General features: G+C 29.0%; 1 protein-coding gene and 1 long non-coding RNA gene across 2 annotated transcripts; one reads left to right on the forward strand and one right to left on the reverse strand.

Moving 5' to 3' along the window:
* The first annotated feature begins 589 nt into the window (after nucleotides 1-589).
* On the forward strand, nucleotides 590-773 carry LOC123270622. Its single transcript, XR_006510651.1, has 2 exons — nucleotides 590-627; nucleotides 693-773. It is a non-coding gene; the product is annotated as an uncharacterized LOC123270622 (long non-coding RNA).
* Nucleotides 774-5,956: 5,183 nt separating this feature from the next.
* Nucleotides 5,957-18,321, reverse strand: LOC123270849. The gene is made up of 8 exons (XM_044736994.1): nucleotides 17,791-18,321; nucleotides 17,462-17,731; nucleotides 15,351-15,647; nucleotides 14,891-15,289; nucleotides 11,916-12,155; nucleotides 8,989-9,255; nucleotides 8,619-8,918; nucleotides 5,957-6,537 (listed from the first exon to the last, which is right to left on the reverse strand). The coding sequence occupies exons 1-8, from the start codon at nucleotides 18,025-18,027 to the stop codon at nucleotides 6,136-6,138; spliced, it is 2,412 nt and encodes an 803-aa protein (XP_044592929.1). The 5' UTR covers nucleotides 18,028-18,321; the 3' UTR covers nucleotides 5,957-6,135.
* Nucleotides 18,322-19,220: the final 899 nt, after the last annotated feature.

Raw genomic sequence — 19,220 nt, forward strand, 5'->3', positions numbered from 1 at the left:
CGTGTAATAAAGCGTGTAAAAAATTAGCCTACCATTAAGAAACTGTACCAATAAAATTTTCCGCCAAATTAAAATACGCCCATAAAATATCTCTACCAAGTGAAAAAGCAACTGTAGTCAATATAAATTCGAGTAATATCTAATATTGGTAAGATAGTAATATTCCAACAGATTGACCATTCACCTTAAGAATTACCTGACAATTTACAAACTTTGCTTCTACAATCTCGTTTATTTTTAATGAATAATACTGAAATTAATTATTAAAAATAAGTTTTAAAGGTAAAATTGTTTGAAAAATATAAATTAAAAAAAACTAAATTTATAATAAAGAGGAAATGAATTTATTAATTGATAAAAAAAATTATAAAAACAATCAAGTTATGATCAAGTGGCGCTCTATTCAAATTTCTAGTAGATTTATTGAATAATATTTTCTCGGTAAGAAAATTCGGATAATTATCAAAATAGACTTGATAAATTGATGATTATTAATTTGAATCAGTTTTAAAAAATAATGAATTGCCTTATCAGTTACTTAAAAACGAAACAAATAAAAATATTTCAGAATTTGCTTTTAAGATATTGTTAGGTAAAAAAGTTCAAACCAGATGTATCCTTAATCGAGTAAGTAAAATAATTTATTAAATATTGTCATTTATTTTTTTTTTAAATAATATTCTTTGTTACAGACTACCAAAGAATTTTATTTGTTAGAAGTAAGATTATGCTTTGATTTATCATTTAATCTTATTGACTGTGAGAAAAACAAATTTAAAGGGGATCTATTTGTGTCCAGAATATAAGGAAATTGTTTATCTCGACGATTTATATAATTGATTTTATCATGGAAAAAAATTACATTAAGAGATTTTAGATTATATATATATATATATATATATATTAATTATTTACACCTAATATATATATATATATATATATATATATATATATATATATATATATATATTAATTGGTTTAAAAATTGAAATTATACTATTAACAAATTTTTATGCAAAAAAAATAATTAAAAACTATATAGATTTTTTTAATTGAAGGCGCTCTTGGTTTTTATATTCTTGGAAAGAAATATTAACTTTCTAATCTAGTTAAATCAATAATTTAAAAAATCGATAACATTTTCTAAGTATCAACAATTTATAAAAAATTAAATTTATAATTTTTATACAAACAAAATAAACATTTACAATTGAAATAATAAAATTTACGAACACAATATAAAATTATAATCAAGTTATCCCTGATTAAAAATATTGATTGAAAAGTATTGGGAATCAGTCACCCCATGTAAACTGTATATCTATATATACATGAAAAAGAATTGAAAGTATTCAAAAGTATTCAAATTTCATCATTTTTAATTCTTTTCAATCAATATTTTTAACCAGGGATAGAAACCATTTAATACTTAGTCATCTATCGTCAATCTATAGCCTCAAAAATAAATCATTGCTGGCAGAATTTTTAAAATAATTACTAAATAATAATAATAATAATAATAAAGTTTGAATAATTCAGAAGTGCACGCCTCATAATACCATTTCTTACAATTAAATTGATTGTTTCATTCTTAACTTGAAACGAAAAAATAATAATAATAATAATAAAAATAAAATAAACAAAACAAAATAATGAAAGATAAGATAAAGATATTTTTAGTTCTTGAAATTAATTATTATTTTTTTTTTTAACAATAAATGTTTCGCGCTATTTTTTTAACTCAGTTCAATTATTATTACTAGCAGGTCACCCCGGCTTCGTACGGGTATTTAACAAAAATCTTAAAATTAATTAATATGTAATATAGCCCATGTCGCCCGGGGATAGTGTAGTTTCCCAACGGTGAGAAAATTTTTTAAATCGGTTCAGTAGTTTTGGAGACTATTCAATGTAAACAAACAAACAATCAAATTTTTCCTCGTTATGATATTAGTATAGATTATTTTTAATTTAATTTATTTATTTATAAATTAATGGTTTTAAATGTTTATATTACGGCGAAAATATTAGGCTTAGAAAAAAAAGAAGGAGTGTATGAATATTCGAACTATTCAAATACTCGATTCGAATTTGTTATTCAATTCGAACACTATTCGCACAGCCGTAATATAATAATCGTGACAAATGAATTCTTTGAATGTTTTAAAGCTGAATACATCCTAATTCGCTTAAAATACGGACACAGAAGAATCAAACGTTGAAAATTATAACTGATCTTCTTGAGAGTTTTAAAACCTGATTCACACTAATTCGCCTAAATTCGCTCAAATTCAGGCACAGAAGGATCTAACGTTGAAAATTATAAATGAACTCTTTGAAAGTTTTAAAACCTGATTCATACTAATTCGTCGTAATTCGCGCAAATTCAGACACACAGACTAAAAGATCTAATTCATCAGAATTCGCTGTAATTCGCGTAAATTCAGACACAGACTAAAAGATTTAATTCCTCAGAATTCGCCGTAATTCGCCCAAATTCAGACACACAGACTAAAAGATTTAATTCATCAGAATTCGCCGTAATTCGCGCTAATTCAGACACACAGACTAAAAGATCTAATTCATCAGAATTCGCTGTAATTCGCGTAAATTCAGACAGACAGACTAAAAGATCTAATTTATCAGAATTCGCTGTAATTCGCCCAAATTCAGACACACAGACTAAAAGATCAAAATCATCAGAATTCGCCGTAATTCGCTCAAAGTCAGACACAGACTAAAAGATTTAATCCATCAGAATTCGCCCAAATTCAGACACACAGACTAAAAGATCTAATTGATCAGAATTCGCCGTAATTCCCCCAAATTCAGACACACAGACTAAAAGATTTAATTCATCAGAATTCGCCGTAATTCGCGCAAATTCAGACACACAGACTAAAAGATTTAATTTATCAGAATTCGCCGTGATTTGCCCAAATTCAGACACACAGACTAAAAGATCTAATTCATCAGAATTCGCCGTAATTCGCCCAAATTCAGACACACAGACCAAAAGATCTAATTCATCAGAATTCGCTGTAATTCTCACAAATTTAGACACACAGACAAAAAGATCTAATCCCGAGTCGAAAATTTAAAACTCCAGTTCAACCTAGTAGAGCCTGATTCCTTTGATGTAGACATATGCCGCCCTGATTTAAGAACCTTTTTCAACCTAACTCGTCTTGTATCAGGGTGAGGAGTATTGAGTTGGGGTTTAGTTTAAATTTTAAGATTCTATTTCAACCTAACTCGTCTTGCGTCAGGGTGAGTTGGGGTTTAGTTCAAATTTTAAGACTCTGTTTGAACCTTATAGGTCTAAATTCAGGTCGTAGAAGAGTGAGCTGGGGTTTAATGAGAATTTTATCGCGTAGGCTTTCTAGGGTGAAACAGAGATTAAAACTTTATAAATTTTTTAAAGCTAATATTAGTAATAAAAATTATTATCATTATTTTGAAAATGTATCAATGACCAAAAGACAAATACAATTGAAAAAATTCAATTATTTTAGTGATTTAATTAATTTTTTTTTTTTTTTTTTTTAAGACTTGCCATAAACAAAATATTTAATTAAATCTTAAAAATTTAATATAAAAATAAATTGATTGGCGAGCGTTAATTTTAAAGCAGCAAGATAATTTATAAGGGTAGGATTATCTTTAGTAAAGAACAAAAATTTTTAAGCTAAAAAATTGTTTTTAGCTTGAAGAAGTTTAAGATAATTAAAAATTTTTTGGCAAAATTCTTGAAGAGGGCTGTTATGCTCCACTTTTCCCTATACGAATGTTGAAAAAAAAGCTAAAAGTTATATAAGTTCTTACAGTCAAAAAACAAATACTTAACTGGAGGGTAAATTTTCTTGGCTCAAGAAAATATTAAGGAAGATTGAAAATTTCTTGAATGAAGTCTTGAACTAAGAAAATTTCTTCTTGCTCCAAAATAACTTTTGTCTTCCTTAAAATTCTCTTGGTGCAATAAGTTTGTTTTTTCTGTGTATAGTTCTGCTTAAAAAAGGAAAGACCGAGATAACAATTTAAGTTATATTTCTTCGATCGACTGAGAAATAAATATAATTGTAAAAGCTCAGGTCTATGATATATTAATGCTTTTAATATATGTTCTTTTGGTTTAAAAAAATTCTTTACACTAAAACAACGTACGATTTATTTAACTTAGATTCGTAAATTAATAAGCTAAAGTGTATAAAAATACCAACATAAGTGATGACGCAAAAGTATAAGAAAAATAATTTAACTTATGATCTAATTTTTTTTCTAGGATTCATCAGAATTAGTTAAAATCAATTGTTTAATAAACGATATTATTCGAAAAACCATTGTCTTTATTCGCATTCAAACGCCTTTATTTAGAATATATCATTGTGTATTTGCGCTTGTTAAAATTAACATAGTATAGTTAACTTCAAAGTGGCTTGTTTGTGATGTAAATTTTTTTTTCTAGAATCAAAATCATTTTTTTATCAATAGAAATTTTTATCGCAAATATTTTTAAGCTAATTGATACAAACAAATTTTCTTTACATGTCTTTGTAGTTTTGCAGAACTAAAAAGATACACAGTTTTAGAAGTTACCCTTTCAGCTTTTATACAACAATACACAAAAATTATCGAAAGACATTTAAATGTATTTATAATAAATTATTCTAAAAAGTTAGTTAATGTTCATCTAGTTTCCAGAACAAAAAAATTTAGGCAATTTTCACGACAAAATTTTTTAAGCACTTGAACGTTGTATGGAATATGATGTATGGAATATGAGTTTTTCAGCTCGTTTTACTTTTTTTGGCCTTTTACTGAGTTTATGGTATTAATTTTTTTGTGTATATCGAAATTAAAAAATTGAGAAAAGTGGGGTAAAACGGGCCCCCCAAAAAACTCAATATGTTTCTTACTTGTTTTATATTTTGAATTTTTTTATTATGTATTCAGTATAAAAAATTAGGATAACAATAGACCCTAAAAGCCATCCCTGCAACTTCCCGCTAGCTCCATACCTAAGCGCTTCACATTTCACGCCAAAAGCAATAATAAATCAGGTAAAAAATGTCGGTATAATTTTGAAAAAAAAAACGCGTTTTTTGAATTATTTCGACAACGGTATCTCTCAAACTAATCAACCAATTTCAGTCGCGTTAACGGCGATCAACGCGGGTTACTAAGCTCAAAAACCGATCAGTTTTTCGAATCGATTGGTGAAGCCAATAAAAATGTATCACAAAAAAAAACAATTTTTTAGAATTTTTTTGACGATATCTCACAAATGAATTAACCGATTTAAAAAAAATTAAAGGCATTCTATGCGGTCTTTCTAGAACAAAAAGATTATTTATCACTAACCAAACAATCGGACGTGAAATTTCAAAGATGTGTTAAAAAAATACTTTTTTTAATTTTTTAAAATTAAATATCTCTCAAACCATTCAAACGATTTTGACGTCATTGACGGCGATTGAAGTGATTTTTTAAGCTCTAAAAATCATCTCGTTGAATCAAAAACGATCCAGGAATAAATGTCGAAGTTATGTAAGAAAAAAATAGTATATTACATACCTAGGGAAGTAAAGTAAGAAATGTCTCAGATCACATGTAATCAACAAACATGTGATCTGAGGCTTTCTTATTTACTGCCCGTAGTGTTTATACTATTTTTCTCCTCAACGGAGGCGGAAAGCGGAATTTTCGTTTAGCGCAGCGGGACAAAAGTTGACGCTTTCCGCCCGGAAGTGAGAAAAAGAAATTTTTCACTCTAGTAAAAGATCAATTTTTATAATGAGCATAGGATTGATACCTATAATGATAATTTTATTATAAGAACCATTCTCATAATTTTTGGAAAGATTCCTATAAATTTCTCTTCGTGTAATATTAGTTTTTCGTGAAATATCCTTAAAATTTCTTCAATACAAAAATAATAAAACTTCGCGGTTTTTTCTCTGTTTTCCCATACCGCCTATGTCAAAATGTCATTTTCAATTGCAATTGTCTTTATTTAGAAGTGGTAAATCTTCTCCAAATTTCAACAGCATGTGCATTGTGCATTTAATTACTTATATTATAAATTTGGAAGGTTTCTTGAAATTTTGCTCGCATGACCTAACTACCTTAAATCAATCATTTATCAAAAAGTCCTTGAGAATCCCATTCATGTAACCTAGGAACGATAACTTTCCTATAAGCTTCATTATTATAAGCCATTAAATGAAAATCTTCTTTATTGTTCATCATTTCTTCCAAGCCTTGAGCTTTACTTTTGTCCAGCTTTAAAATTGGGAGACCCGAACAAGCGATAACGAACCCAATGATCGCTTTATCTGCTAATATTTTCTTAAAATATTCAATACTGGGAGCCTTCGTCTTGCAGCCGATTCTTGTCATCGTCTCTGAAAGAGTCTTCACGTAACCTTTAATTAACGAGCTTCTGTGATTTTCAAGCACCTCTTCGGAGGCGCTCGAATTGAGGAAATACAGGAGATCTAATGCTGGGGTAGTGTAAGAACAAAGTTGGAAGTCAACCTGAAAAATTTCCTCACAATTATTAAATTAGCTATTCCCTTGTGGAAATAATTCTCTGAAAAAACTCTTGAAAATTTTTTACAACTCTGAATAAGACTTCGAAAGTCTTCACATCCCTAACTAAGTAAAGAAAAGACTTAATAAGTCTTCAAAACTCTGCAAAACTCTTCAAAAGTCAACTTTCTAGATAGGAAAAAATTTTCTAACCATACGCCATCTATTAGAAACTAAGAATACTCAAAGTTTCTAACTGTGAATTCGTGGATTAATATATGTTTAGTATCAATTAATTCTAGCAGATGGCATGTGGTTAGAAAATTATTTCCTACCTAGAAAGTTGACTCAAATGTTTGATACTCGAAATTAAATAAGGATTGGATTTATTCTTTGAGTAGTATTTATTTCCAACAGCAAGTCCTCTTCGCTTGCTGTTGACGTTTTGACTTGATCAACTATGAGTGATTCGATGCGCATCGAAGTATTTTCGTGATGAAATAGATATTTATGTCATAAGACCGTGAAGTGGCGGTTTTCTGACAGTGACGATATTTCGATATGAGCTTAAGGGTTGTGACGGGAAGGTCCGAAACGGGCGTAATTTTAACGTCCGAGGCGTAGCCGAGGACGGAAATTTACACTCGTTTTCCAACATTCGCGTCACAAAGCGAATATCGAAAAAAATTCGTTATCAAAATCGCCACTAAACGGCCTAATGACATACAATATTTTTTGTTATTATCGCTCCATAAGTTTAACTTTTGAGGGATAGGAGGCAATTAATGACATATTTAAGTTTTATGAAGTTTCACAAGGGCAAAAAAATTAATTTTATATTAATTATCTTTTTATTAATCTTAAAATCTTGCTCACGTCCAGAAAATATAAATAATTTTTTATTAGTATTTATTTATGGCGTTGTTGTTATTTTATTAACATTAGGTCTGCTTCGTCATAAACTGCCAGCAGAGAAATAATTAGCGCCACTCAATAGTTACTAAGTTTAAAATTGATTAAAAATTATCGGTCAGTACGCTAGAATGTAACTTTTTTTTTACAATCTCTCTCAATTTCGTCTGGGTGTATACGAAAAGTTCATAAAAAAAAAGAGCGGGTAAAACTTCACGGCCTAGGCTTATTTTTGTTATACTCGCTCGAAAAGTTCAACTTTTGAGCGCTGGGTGGCATCCGAAAAAATACTCATTTTTAGAGACTCTACCATACCGCTTTTTTTCCGCGGCCTAGGCCGCAAAGTTTACTTCCCCCTTTTTTTCCGTACTGTCCTTATGCAGTCAGATGAAATTAAGAACGAAATAAATCAAATTCTAGTGTACTGACCGATGATTTAGAGTAAATTTTAAATAGTTACTATTGAGTGGCGCTAATTATTTTTCTGCTCGCAGTTTATTACGAAGCAGACTTAATATTAATAAAATAACAACCACGCCATAAATAAATATTAATAAAAAGATAATTAATATAAAATTAAGTTTTTTTTGCTCTTTTGAAACTTCATAAAATTTGAATATGTCATTATTTGCCTCCTATCCCTCAAAATTTGAACTTATGGAGCGATAATAGCAAAAAATATTGCATTTCATTTGGCCACTAAGTGGTAATTTTGACAACGACGATTTTACGATATTTGCTTTAAAGTTTGTAACGCGATGTACGAAAACGAGCGTAAATTTCCGTCCTCGGCTTCGCCTCGGACGTAAAAATTTCGCCGGTTGTCGTACATTCCCGCCACGGACCTTAAGCTCATATCGCAACATCGTCGTTGTCAGAAAATTGCCACTTTGCGGCCATATGACATAAATTACTATTTCTTTTCCTGTAAAACTGAATAAGTCTTATCAAGTCTTAATAACTTTTCGAGAAAGTCCGAAATTGCTGAGAAAATTTGACTTTTGAAGAGTTTTGTAGAATTTTAAAGACTTATTCAGTCTCTTCTTTACTAAGTTAGAGATGTGAAGACTTTCGAAGTCTTATTTAGAGTTGTAAAGACTTTTCAAGAGTTTTTTCAGAGAATTATTTCCACAATGATTATTTACGAAAAATTTGTAATTATTTATAAAGCTTACAAAGATGTGGTCTACAGCATCACCCTTGTCATTGTACTTGAACATCATGTTATTAACCCAAAAATCACCATGGTTTATAACATTGAACTCCTTTTCATCCAACTTCCTAGCATTGGCGGCTTTATCGTAAGCAACGTTAGCTATTTTTTCTATTTTCTTCCTGCAGTCTTCCCTCAATTCCGGCCATGATGCGGCTGCTTTTACCAAATATTTCATCCCACTGACGAAGAAGTTTGACATGTCTTCCGGAAATTCCATTTCAAACATACCCTTGCTGTAAATTTCCTTGAGTTCGGGATTCTAGAACAGATTTCATCAATAATCGGGTTTTTTAAAAAAATCTTTATTCTGTTTTTCCTGATAAGCTAACCTTTTCAATAATTAATACGGAACTGGCGTGGAACTTGGCCAGACCCTGCAATGCGAGTGTGCAATGATTGAAATCGAGTCCGGTTTGTCGATTAGCCATCTTGAATCCCAAAGGAGCCAAATCTTCAATCATAAGCACCTTAGGATCCTTGGGTCGGGTAAAATAACACAATCCACCGAGTTTAGTATCTTTTAGCACAGATTCCATCTCTCTGAGCGTCGATGTCATCATCGTCATTTCGATTCCGAACAAATCTGCACTTTCGATCTGAAAACAATCATTTTTATTACCACTTCATCATTAATTATTGTAATTGCCATAATTACATTCGTAGAAAAACTTTAATGGTTTGAAGGATATAATTAAAAGAATAATGACTTATGCAATCACTGTGAAAAAAAAAAGATTTATTAAAGAAGCGAAAATTAAAAAACATGATTCTTATTAAACTATTATTAGAGTATTAAAATTAATTTATCAGATTTTTGATAATTTTAATAATATTTTTGACAAAATAATTATTTATTTATTTATTAGGTTTCATTGCCAAGGTGCGAAGCCGAATGGCAAAAATGATATATATGGGTGATTCTCTGTAAGGACGTCTTAAATCTGTACAAAATTGTCCGACCAAATTATTTTTGATTTTATTAGAAAAAAAATTAACAAGGGCTAAAAAACTATCAGCTTAATCATAATAAATAAACAGCCGATTTAATTTTTGCTTTTTCGATATTTGTGTATATTTTGCCATATAACATGACAGGGGACTGTTTGCCAGGGGACTGTTTTTTTTTATCAAATTTAGAAAAATCAAGCAAACTATTTCAATGCATTCAACTTTTCAAGTTTTCAATGAATGTTTACATTAATTAGAATAATATTAAGACTTATGGATCTAATTTTATAAATAAATTATAAATAAAAATAGTTGCCAGGGGACTGAGTTTTGAAGTAGCCCAGACACATATTTCCAGCACAAACGATGTTATTTCGGTACTGTTATTTCGGTAGTTTACGAATTTATAGCAAAAAAAACCAAAATTTATTTCATTTTAGTTTTCAATGCTCCAAATAGAAATGTTTTTTTACTTTCATAATAAATTTTTTTTTAGTAACAAAATAACAATTTTTCTAATAAAAAAATGCCTGGGACAGCAAAAAACATCCTTACAGAGAATCACCCATATATAAAGTTTTATATTTCACATAAGTACGGCCAATAAATACATATTAAAATATAAAATTTACATTTTAGCTTAAAATATAAAATTTACATAATATTTAAACGGACATAATGTTTTTAAATACTAGAAAATAATCATCTTAACCAGCTCACTAATTAATTTTTGTTCGAGATTTATGAGAAAAATCAAATATTCTCGTCTTAAAAGATTCTAAACCAAGAGAATTTAAAATTTCAAGAGGTAAATCTTGCCAAAACCATATAGCTGATACGACAAACGAATGGTTGTAGGTTGTAGTGACAAAGTTTGGTATTTTGAAAGTGATGTTTTTATTTTTGCTTTCTATTCTGTGCGATCGTCTGATGGTAGGGTCTTCATCAATAAATATATTTATAGACCACGCAAAAATTTTGGTTCACCTGTTAACAGCAATTTAAAGAATAAGCAGTCCAAAAAGATTAGCCTTCGTGACTTTAAATTTAACCAATTTAATGACCGTCGATAGGGTGTGATGTGTTTATCACGCCTCAGATTATAAATGAATTGAATAGCATTATTAACAAGTCGCTGCAATTTGTAGTCAAGTTCATTCGATAAGTTGAGAAATATCATTGAGCAGAAGTTAATAACAGGAAGAATAGTAGCAGAATCTAACAATTTGTGGGTCTGTGTCGATAGAAAATTCTTCCTATGATTTAGACTCTTAGTGAACCATAAACTTTGCGTGACAAATTATGACAAAAAAAAAAATAAGAAAAAAAATTGACATGCAGAAATTAAAAAAAAAAGTGCGATTTTTTAAAAGCAAACATGGGATACTAAATTTTTTAGATTAATTTTTCTTTCATTGATAAATAAGGTGCTGTTAAAATTCATTAAAAATAACTTCCCGAATTTTAAAAAAATTTTTAATGTTTTCTTAGCGGGAAGTTAAAAAAAAATTATCGAACATGAAATTTGATCTAGTATTGAGAAAAAAAAAATTTTTTAAATCTATCCGGCTGAATTGTTTTAAATTCTCAGAAAATAAAGCTCGGTAGGACCCTTTAGAATTTCGCAAATCATGTTTCAATCGGTAAAACTGTTCAAAAGTTATACAAAGCTTACACACAAACACTCGCGCGCGCGTAAATTCATACATCCAGATAGATATCGTAAATAAAAATTAATATAGCAGATATTTGATAATTTTAATAATATTTTTGACAAATAAATTATGACAAAAAAAAAAAGAAAAAAAATTGACATAGAAATTTTGAAAAATAAAAAATTCAAATAATTTTTCGGAACAAATTTGTTTGTTAAATAAAATTAAAAAATTGTCAAGTGACTGCTAACTTTAGTGTCATTAGAAAAGTTATAAGCAAGAATCCAAAAAAGTGATTTTTTTGAAAATACACTGAGAAAAAAAATTTCTTTTGCAAAAAATCGAAATTTTTGTGACAAGAAATTAATTTAGGGGAAAATTTCTTTTAAAAAAAAATTTTTTTTTTAGATTTAAGAAAAAACAATTTTGGATAAAAAATCTCAAGTTGTCTATCTAAAATTTATTTTTTCCAAATCAAGAAAACTTTTTTTCAACAAAGAAGTTACTGTAAAAAAAAATTTTTATTTCTTCAGCTAAGAAATAAAGTTGTTTAAAATGAATTTTTTATCACAAAAATGGCGACATTTTTCAAAATAAATTATTCTTCTCATCGTAGCTTTTTTTAATGTATCAAACGAACTTTCAGAACTCACTAACTCAGTGTGCTTTCCTTGATTTCTGTGAGTGGTTTTAACAATAACCGAACATTTCTTCTTTCCATCTTTGCACGTTAGATCAAAATAAACCCGATACATTTCACTGGTGTAGTTATCACCTTTGTCAGTCGCATTTTTAACCACCATATTAGTTACCAAAATCGAATTATCCTTTTTCGCATTTCGAAGGGCATTTTGTACAAACTCCTCCGTCAACCACTCGAGTTCGCTCATATTTCAACTAAATCGCAAGGACTTATGAATTACACTGAGTATCAATTCAATGACAATGAAGTAGCAACTGCATGCAATTCAGGTTTGTTTGAACTTTTATACTTCCGTATATGAGACTGTTAGATTAAATACATCTATAAAGTTAATTTTATTTCATAACTATGGAAACACAGTGAATTGCAGTTTCTATTATTATTATCTTGAAACAACTCATTAGATGTAAATTTTTATTTTCCGTCTCTCAATGCCAAATTGATAGCAAGCGATTCTATAGATTACTGACATTTTATGAACAAACTAGTTGATAATGATTGACGCGCAGTATATGATGATAACTCTATGATGAATACTAATTAACTCTCGATGAATTTGTCATCAATCATCAATCGTTGAGATTAAAAGGTCTTACGTAGCTATGCAAAATTATTTCAGTTCATTTATTAATTAATGTCTTCATTTCTTTATTAGTAATAAAATAATAAATAACAGAAAAAATAAATTTGTATAATAAGTTTTGGAAGTCAAAATTTTTATTTTAAATTAATTGTTACATGTACAGAATTTATTGAGGTGATAAAAAATTTTTAACACAAATTGCAGAGCTTTGAAGAGCTCAAAAACGTCATAAGTGCAATTCTAAGTGCTTAGGTATGGAATTAGCGGGAAGTTGCAGAGATGGCCTTCAGGGTCAACCGTTTTCCTAATTTTTTTCACTACAGATGTCACTGAGTATAATCTGGAATGTTACCCAGTGTAATCTTGTTCTTTCCGTGTACTTACTTAGACCAAAGAAAATTTTATTAGTCTAAGAATTTTTCTACTCAAATTATGAAGATGTTCTCCAAAATTATTTACTTGATTCAAGTAAATTTTTTTTTCTGGGTAATAAAATAATTAATAACAAAAATAATAAATTTTTATGACAATATAAAAGTTAAAATTTTTATTTTAAATCAATTGCTACACGTACACGGAAAAAATTAAACTGTAAAATTCACTCGGATGCCGGTTATAATTCTTATAGTTTCAAACAGTACAGCGGACATCGGGGTGGCAAAAATATAAGGGTGATTCTCTGTAAGGATGTTTTTCGCTGTCCCAGGCATTTTTTTATTGGAAAAATTGTTATTTTGTTACTAAAAAAAATTTGTTACGAAAGTAAAAAAACATTTCTATTTGGAGCATTGAAAACTAAAATTAAATAAATTTTGGTTTTTTTGCTATAAATTCGTAAACCACCGAAATAACAGTCCCCTGGGCTGTCCCATTCCTAAAATTAAAACTTTAAGATTAAATTTTAAATTATTCGTCCATAATATATAATTTGGTCCATAATGTTTATGAACTCAATTAGTTAACTAACAATCTTCTACAATAAAAAGTACCGAAAATTATTTTGTTTTATTAAATTCATTAAACCAAAGTTTGTCCCAGGAATTTTAAGAACAGTCCCCTGCCAGAAGTTTAAAGCCAAAAAAAAAATCCAAGGTGTTATTTTACCTTTTGTAAGGTTTATAAGGACCTAACTAGCTTTGGGTTAATAACCATAGGGCTGTTAGCGCTTTATCGCCATTTTATTTAGTGTCAAAGCACCGTTTGTGCTGGAAATATGTGTCTGGGCCACTTCAAAACTCAGTCCCCTGGCAACTATTTTTATTTATAATTTATTTATAAAATTAGATCCATAAGTCTTAATATTATTCTAATTAATGTAAACATTCATTGAGAACTTGAAAAGTTGAATGCATTGAAATAGTTTGCTTGATTTTTCTAAATTTGATAAAAAAAAACAGTCCCCTGGCAAACAGTCCCCTGTTATGTTATATGGCAAAATATACACAAATATCGAAAAAGCAAAAATTAAATCGGCCGTTTTCTTTATTATGATTAAGCTGATAGTTTTGTAGCCCTTGTTAATTTTTTTTCTAATAAAATCAAAAATAATTTGGTCGGACAATTTTGTACAGATTTAAGACGTCCTTACAGAGAATCACCCATAAATATTATACAAAATTTAATGTAGAAAGTATAAAAGCCACAATTTATAATTTATTATCGAAAATAAGTGATTAGTAGCTGTCACTGTAGTAAATAACGATTCTGTCATCTTAAAAAATTACAGTTTTAAACAGTAAAAATTGCCGTTTTATTAAATAGTCCATTCTATGAGAAGGGGAACTCAGATGAGGAGAAGGGGGATTCAATCAAGGAGAATTTAACATTTGAAACAGTAAAAATTCTACTCCTAAAAAATATATTTTACCATAGTCCAAGCAAGTCAATAATTATAGTTTGATTTTTAGCGTTGAGTTTAAAATTTACTATTACTTTGTAAATATTTACGTTGCTCGTATTAGAAATTTAGTAACTGTATTTTATATTTTTTACAAATCATGCGATCATTTTTTAGGTACGAAATGATAAATATCAAAGTCAAAATTCTCTTAATTATTATACTTTAACATTTTTGACATTCACATAGCGAATATTATTGTTTGAAATAGTATTTTCTTCCATGTAAAGTATAAATTGTAGCATTTAAATGATAAATATTATAAAGTGAATAGTAAAATCACGATTTTACTGTTTGAAATGGTAATTTTTAGCAGTTGATCATTACTTATTATAAATCGACTATTATTTATTACAGTTTACTTTTTTCCGTATACAGAATTTATTGAGGTGATTAAAAATTTTCAACAAAAATTTCAATTTCAAATTTTACTCTGTTAGAATTAATCCAATACTCCTCGAGAATTCCAATCTTGAAGCCGAGGCACCATTATCTTTCTAAAAGCTTCATTTTGATACGCCTTGGAATTGAAATCAGCTTGATCGCCTTCCAACATTTCTTCTAGACCTTGTACATCACTTTTATCAACAATCATGATCGGAAAAGCTGTACAGGAGAACAAGAACCCAATGAACTCTTTTTCTGCTAAGATTGTCGAGATGTATTCCAAAGTAGGAGCGCAAGCTTTGCATCCAATTTTTCTCATCGTTTCAAAAAGTGTTTTGTGATACTCTTCAATCAAATGATCTTTGTGATCCATCAGCACTTCCTCGGAAACGCTTGTGTTGAGAAAATACAAGAGATCGAAAGCCGGAGTTCCATAATGACACATTTGAAAATCAACCTTCAAATAGAAATTAAATTATTAATATTATTTCACGGAATTATTTACCGAATTTACTTACAAAAATATGATCTGTAACATTTCCTTTATCGTATTTGAACATCATATTGTTCACCCAAAAGTCTCCATGGTTGATTACGTTGAATTCATCTTCTCTTAACTTCCCTATTTCGCACGCTTTGGAATAAGCAGAATCCGCGATTTTTTTAAACTTCTTTTTGCAATCTTCGCTCAATTCTGGCCACGAATTGGCAATTTTCGCCAGAGATCTCATGCCACTTATGAAAAATGTCAAAACTGCTGGAGGAAATTCTGCAGAAAACATTCCTCTGCGATGATCTTTTCTGACTTGCGGGTCCTAAATCATCAGAGAATCACTAATATAAAATATTTTAACAATTAACCAATTGCACACTTCATTAGCAAAGCGTTTAGGTAGTGCTCTGATCTCGACATGTCAAAAAAAAGGAGTTTTCTTCTAAGTGATTAATTACTTTAATTAACCTAATTTACTTTCATTGATGAAAATGTTTCCAAGTTAATTGCTCACAATCAAATGGTATGATAACATTTTTACTACTCTGAAAAAAAATCTTCACAAGTTTTAATTTTAATTCATTCTTCTTTTATTTCAATCAAAATTAGGTAGTGTAAATAATTTATTTTAATTTAATAATTTTAAAAGCAAAACAAAGAGTTATTTTTTAACTTCCCGCTAAGAAAATTGAAAATTTTTTAAAATCGGGAAGTTATTGGTTTTACCCCGCTTTGCAAAAATCGAATTCTTATCAGATCTCGAGGTTCTGAGGTCCTAGGAAGCTTCCCTGACTACTCTCGCGAGGGTATCATTACGTCTATATGTATGTATGTGTAAGTATGTAAACCTTCTACACAGAAAGAAAAATTTCCTGACTGGAGAACAAAATTCTTGGCTTAAGAAAATTTTCGGGTGCCTGAAGAAAGATCGAAGTTGTGTTGGCCGAAGTAAAAATTTTTCTTGAAATTCTACTCTTGGCGGAAGTCATTTTTTCTTAATTAAAATTATCATAAATACTTGATACAATAAATTTTTATATTTGATTAAGATTTTTAGATACTTTAGGGAAGCAGCGCCACCTATTTCAGCTGAGAAAAAAATTTTCTCACCTTGAAAAAATTTTTCTCTTGAATATTTGATACCCATTTTATATTATTTTAGCGTGCAATTATACATACTGAATGAAAAAAATGATTCAATATTATTTGATCTCATTTGACATGTTAATCAATAAAAATATTAATGAAAATTTACTTCTATCTTTATATTTAACCCTTCAGCACTCTCGCAAAACGATTTACTATCATTACTCGCGCGATGAGAAAAACTCTCACGTCTTTTGTGGAAACGCACGCATGCTTATAGCCCCTTTAATTTAAAAAATCTCAAACAAGATAAATTTTTTAAAACAAAAAAAAATTGACTTATTTAAAAATAATATTTAATAATAATACATCCAAACACAAATGCACTCTTACAGGAACCTCCGAACTGTACTGATCAGACCCGATTTTTTAAATTCTGACCCCTCTACTTTACTATTGCGATGAGAAAATATCTCACAGAGTTAATAAAATTTATTTTATTTTTTTATAGTATAGAACAATTTAAATAATAATATTGCAATCTGAAATAATATTAATTTTTTGGCAGATAGAAAAAAAATCACATAGTCATTCCATTTGAAATTTGAAAGAAAATTTGAGTTATTGATGAGCGTGAGAGAAAATATCATAGCGAGAGTGCTGAAGGGTTAATTTTTTGGAGCAAGAGGCTGAATTTTCACAAAACAAAAAGATTTTTTTTATTCAAATAAATTTTCTTGGATCAAGATACGTATTTCTTGAAGCAAGAGAATTAATTTTGTTGGAATAAGTGAAATTTCTTGTGTCAAAAAAAAATTTTTTTTTCGCTCAAGAAAATAATTAGAAAGAAAAATATTTTTTTGGCTCAAGTGAACCTTTGTTTCTGTGCAGTATTCTTTTTTTTTACCTTAGAATTATGGCGCCACTAAACCATAGCATAGTTTTCTGTTTTTTATTATATTTTTCGTATTTTATTTTAATCAATTTTATAGTGGAAAATGAGATTATGAGGCGTGCACTTTTGGATTTTCCAAACTATTTCAAAATTACCTTTTCGCAAACTAGAACAGAACTAGCATGAAACTTGGCCAATCTCTGCAACGCTAACTTGCAATGTGGAAGATCAAGACGTGCTTGTCGGTCAGCCAATCTAAATCCCAGAGGAGTCAAATCTTCAATGATAAGCATTGCAGGATTCTTCACCTGCGAATAGTAACATTGGCCACCGAATTTTGTACCGTCTTGTAGTACCGATTCCATTTCTCTGAGAGTCTTGGTCATCATTTGGATTTCATTGTCAAATATTTTGGTGTCCTCGATCTTGGAAAATAATTACAACAATTATTTTTTATACAATCAACACTTTGTTAATCACTCACCAAATCTTTGTGCACTCCCTCAGTGCTGTAATTCGCCTTGACAATTACCGAACCTTTACCAGCAATTCCATCTCGAGTAACATCAAAATTAACTCGGTACAACTCACTGGAGTAATTGTCGCCTTTGTTAGTCGCATTTGTCACCGAAATTTGTGTCACTGAAATCGAATTGTCATTGTTTGCGTCTTTCAACACACATTCTATAAATTTCGCAGTTAGCCACGCAGGGTGAGACATTTTGTTTCTAGATATTTTCACTAACTAATTCAACGACTGGAATAAACGCAATTGAAACTTTATTTTATAGTACTTCCGTATGACGATCAATTATCTCAACATTGTTTACTCACAATTTTTTAATTCATCGCAAGTACTATCACTATTATATGATACAATTATCTCAAGATCGCTCACTGAATATCAATATGTTTTTTTTTTTTGCTTCTTTCACGGTCAAAATCTCAACGCAGAAGAGATAACGATTGTACATATTGCACGGACAACTTATCAAAGTGCAAGGCTTTACTCACGCGCGGTTAACTATAATGGTATTACATAATTCATAATGACACCTCTGCGTTTAGATTGCGCAATATATCTAATTTTAATAGTTTATACGCTATATTTATTCTCTCTATTATTTCTTATTTATTTTTTTTTTTTTGAATTATTGAAAGAATAACTAGTTTATTTTTTTTATTGAAGAAAAAATTTTGCAATCAATGAATTTCAAGAAATCGGAAAATTTTTTATTTTCCTTCGAATTATAAAAATCGAGTTCTCATCAGTTCTTCAAATTTTAAGGTCCTAGGAAGTCAATCTGACTATCTTTGAGAAGATACACAGAAAAAAAGGTTCACTTGAGCCAAGAAAATATTTTTCTTCCTAATTATTTTCTTGAGGAAAAAAAATTTTTTTTGACACAAGAAATTTCACTTATTCCAAAAAAATTAATTCTCTAGCTTTAAAAAACGCGTATCTTGATCCAAGAAAATTTATTTAAGTCAAGAAAATCTTGTTGTTTTAAGAAAATTCAGCCTCTTGCTCCAAAAAATTTAGTTCTTGATAGAAGTAAATTTTCTTGTCTTGAGAAAATTTCTCTCTTGTTCCAAAAAATTAAATTTAAAGATAGAAGTAAATTTTCATTAATATTTTTATTGATTAAAATGTCAAATGGGAAGATCAAATAATATTTCATCATTTTTTTTCATTCAATATGTATAATTTCACGTTAAAATAATATAAAATGGGTATCAAATATTCAAGAAAAAAATTTCTTGAACCAAGAATTTCGTTCTCCAGTCGAAGATTTTTCGTTCTGTGTATAACTATATATGTATGACACTAAAGTCAGCAGTCACGAAAATTTTTTAATTTTATCCAATAAACAAAATTGCTCCGAAAAATTATTTTTAAAAAATTGCATTTCT

The sequence above is a fragment of the Cotesia glomerata genome, linkage group LG8, assembly GCF_020080835.1.
Source record: "Cotesia glomerata isolate CgM1 linkage group LG8, MPM_Cglom_v2.3, whole genome shotgun sequence".
In the NCBI taxonomy this organism is placed as follows: Eukaryota; Metazoa; Arthropoda; class Insecta; order Hymenoptera; family Braconidae; genus Cotesia; species Cotesia glomerata.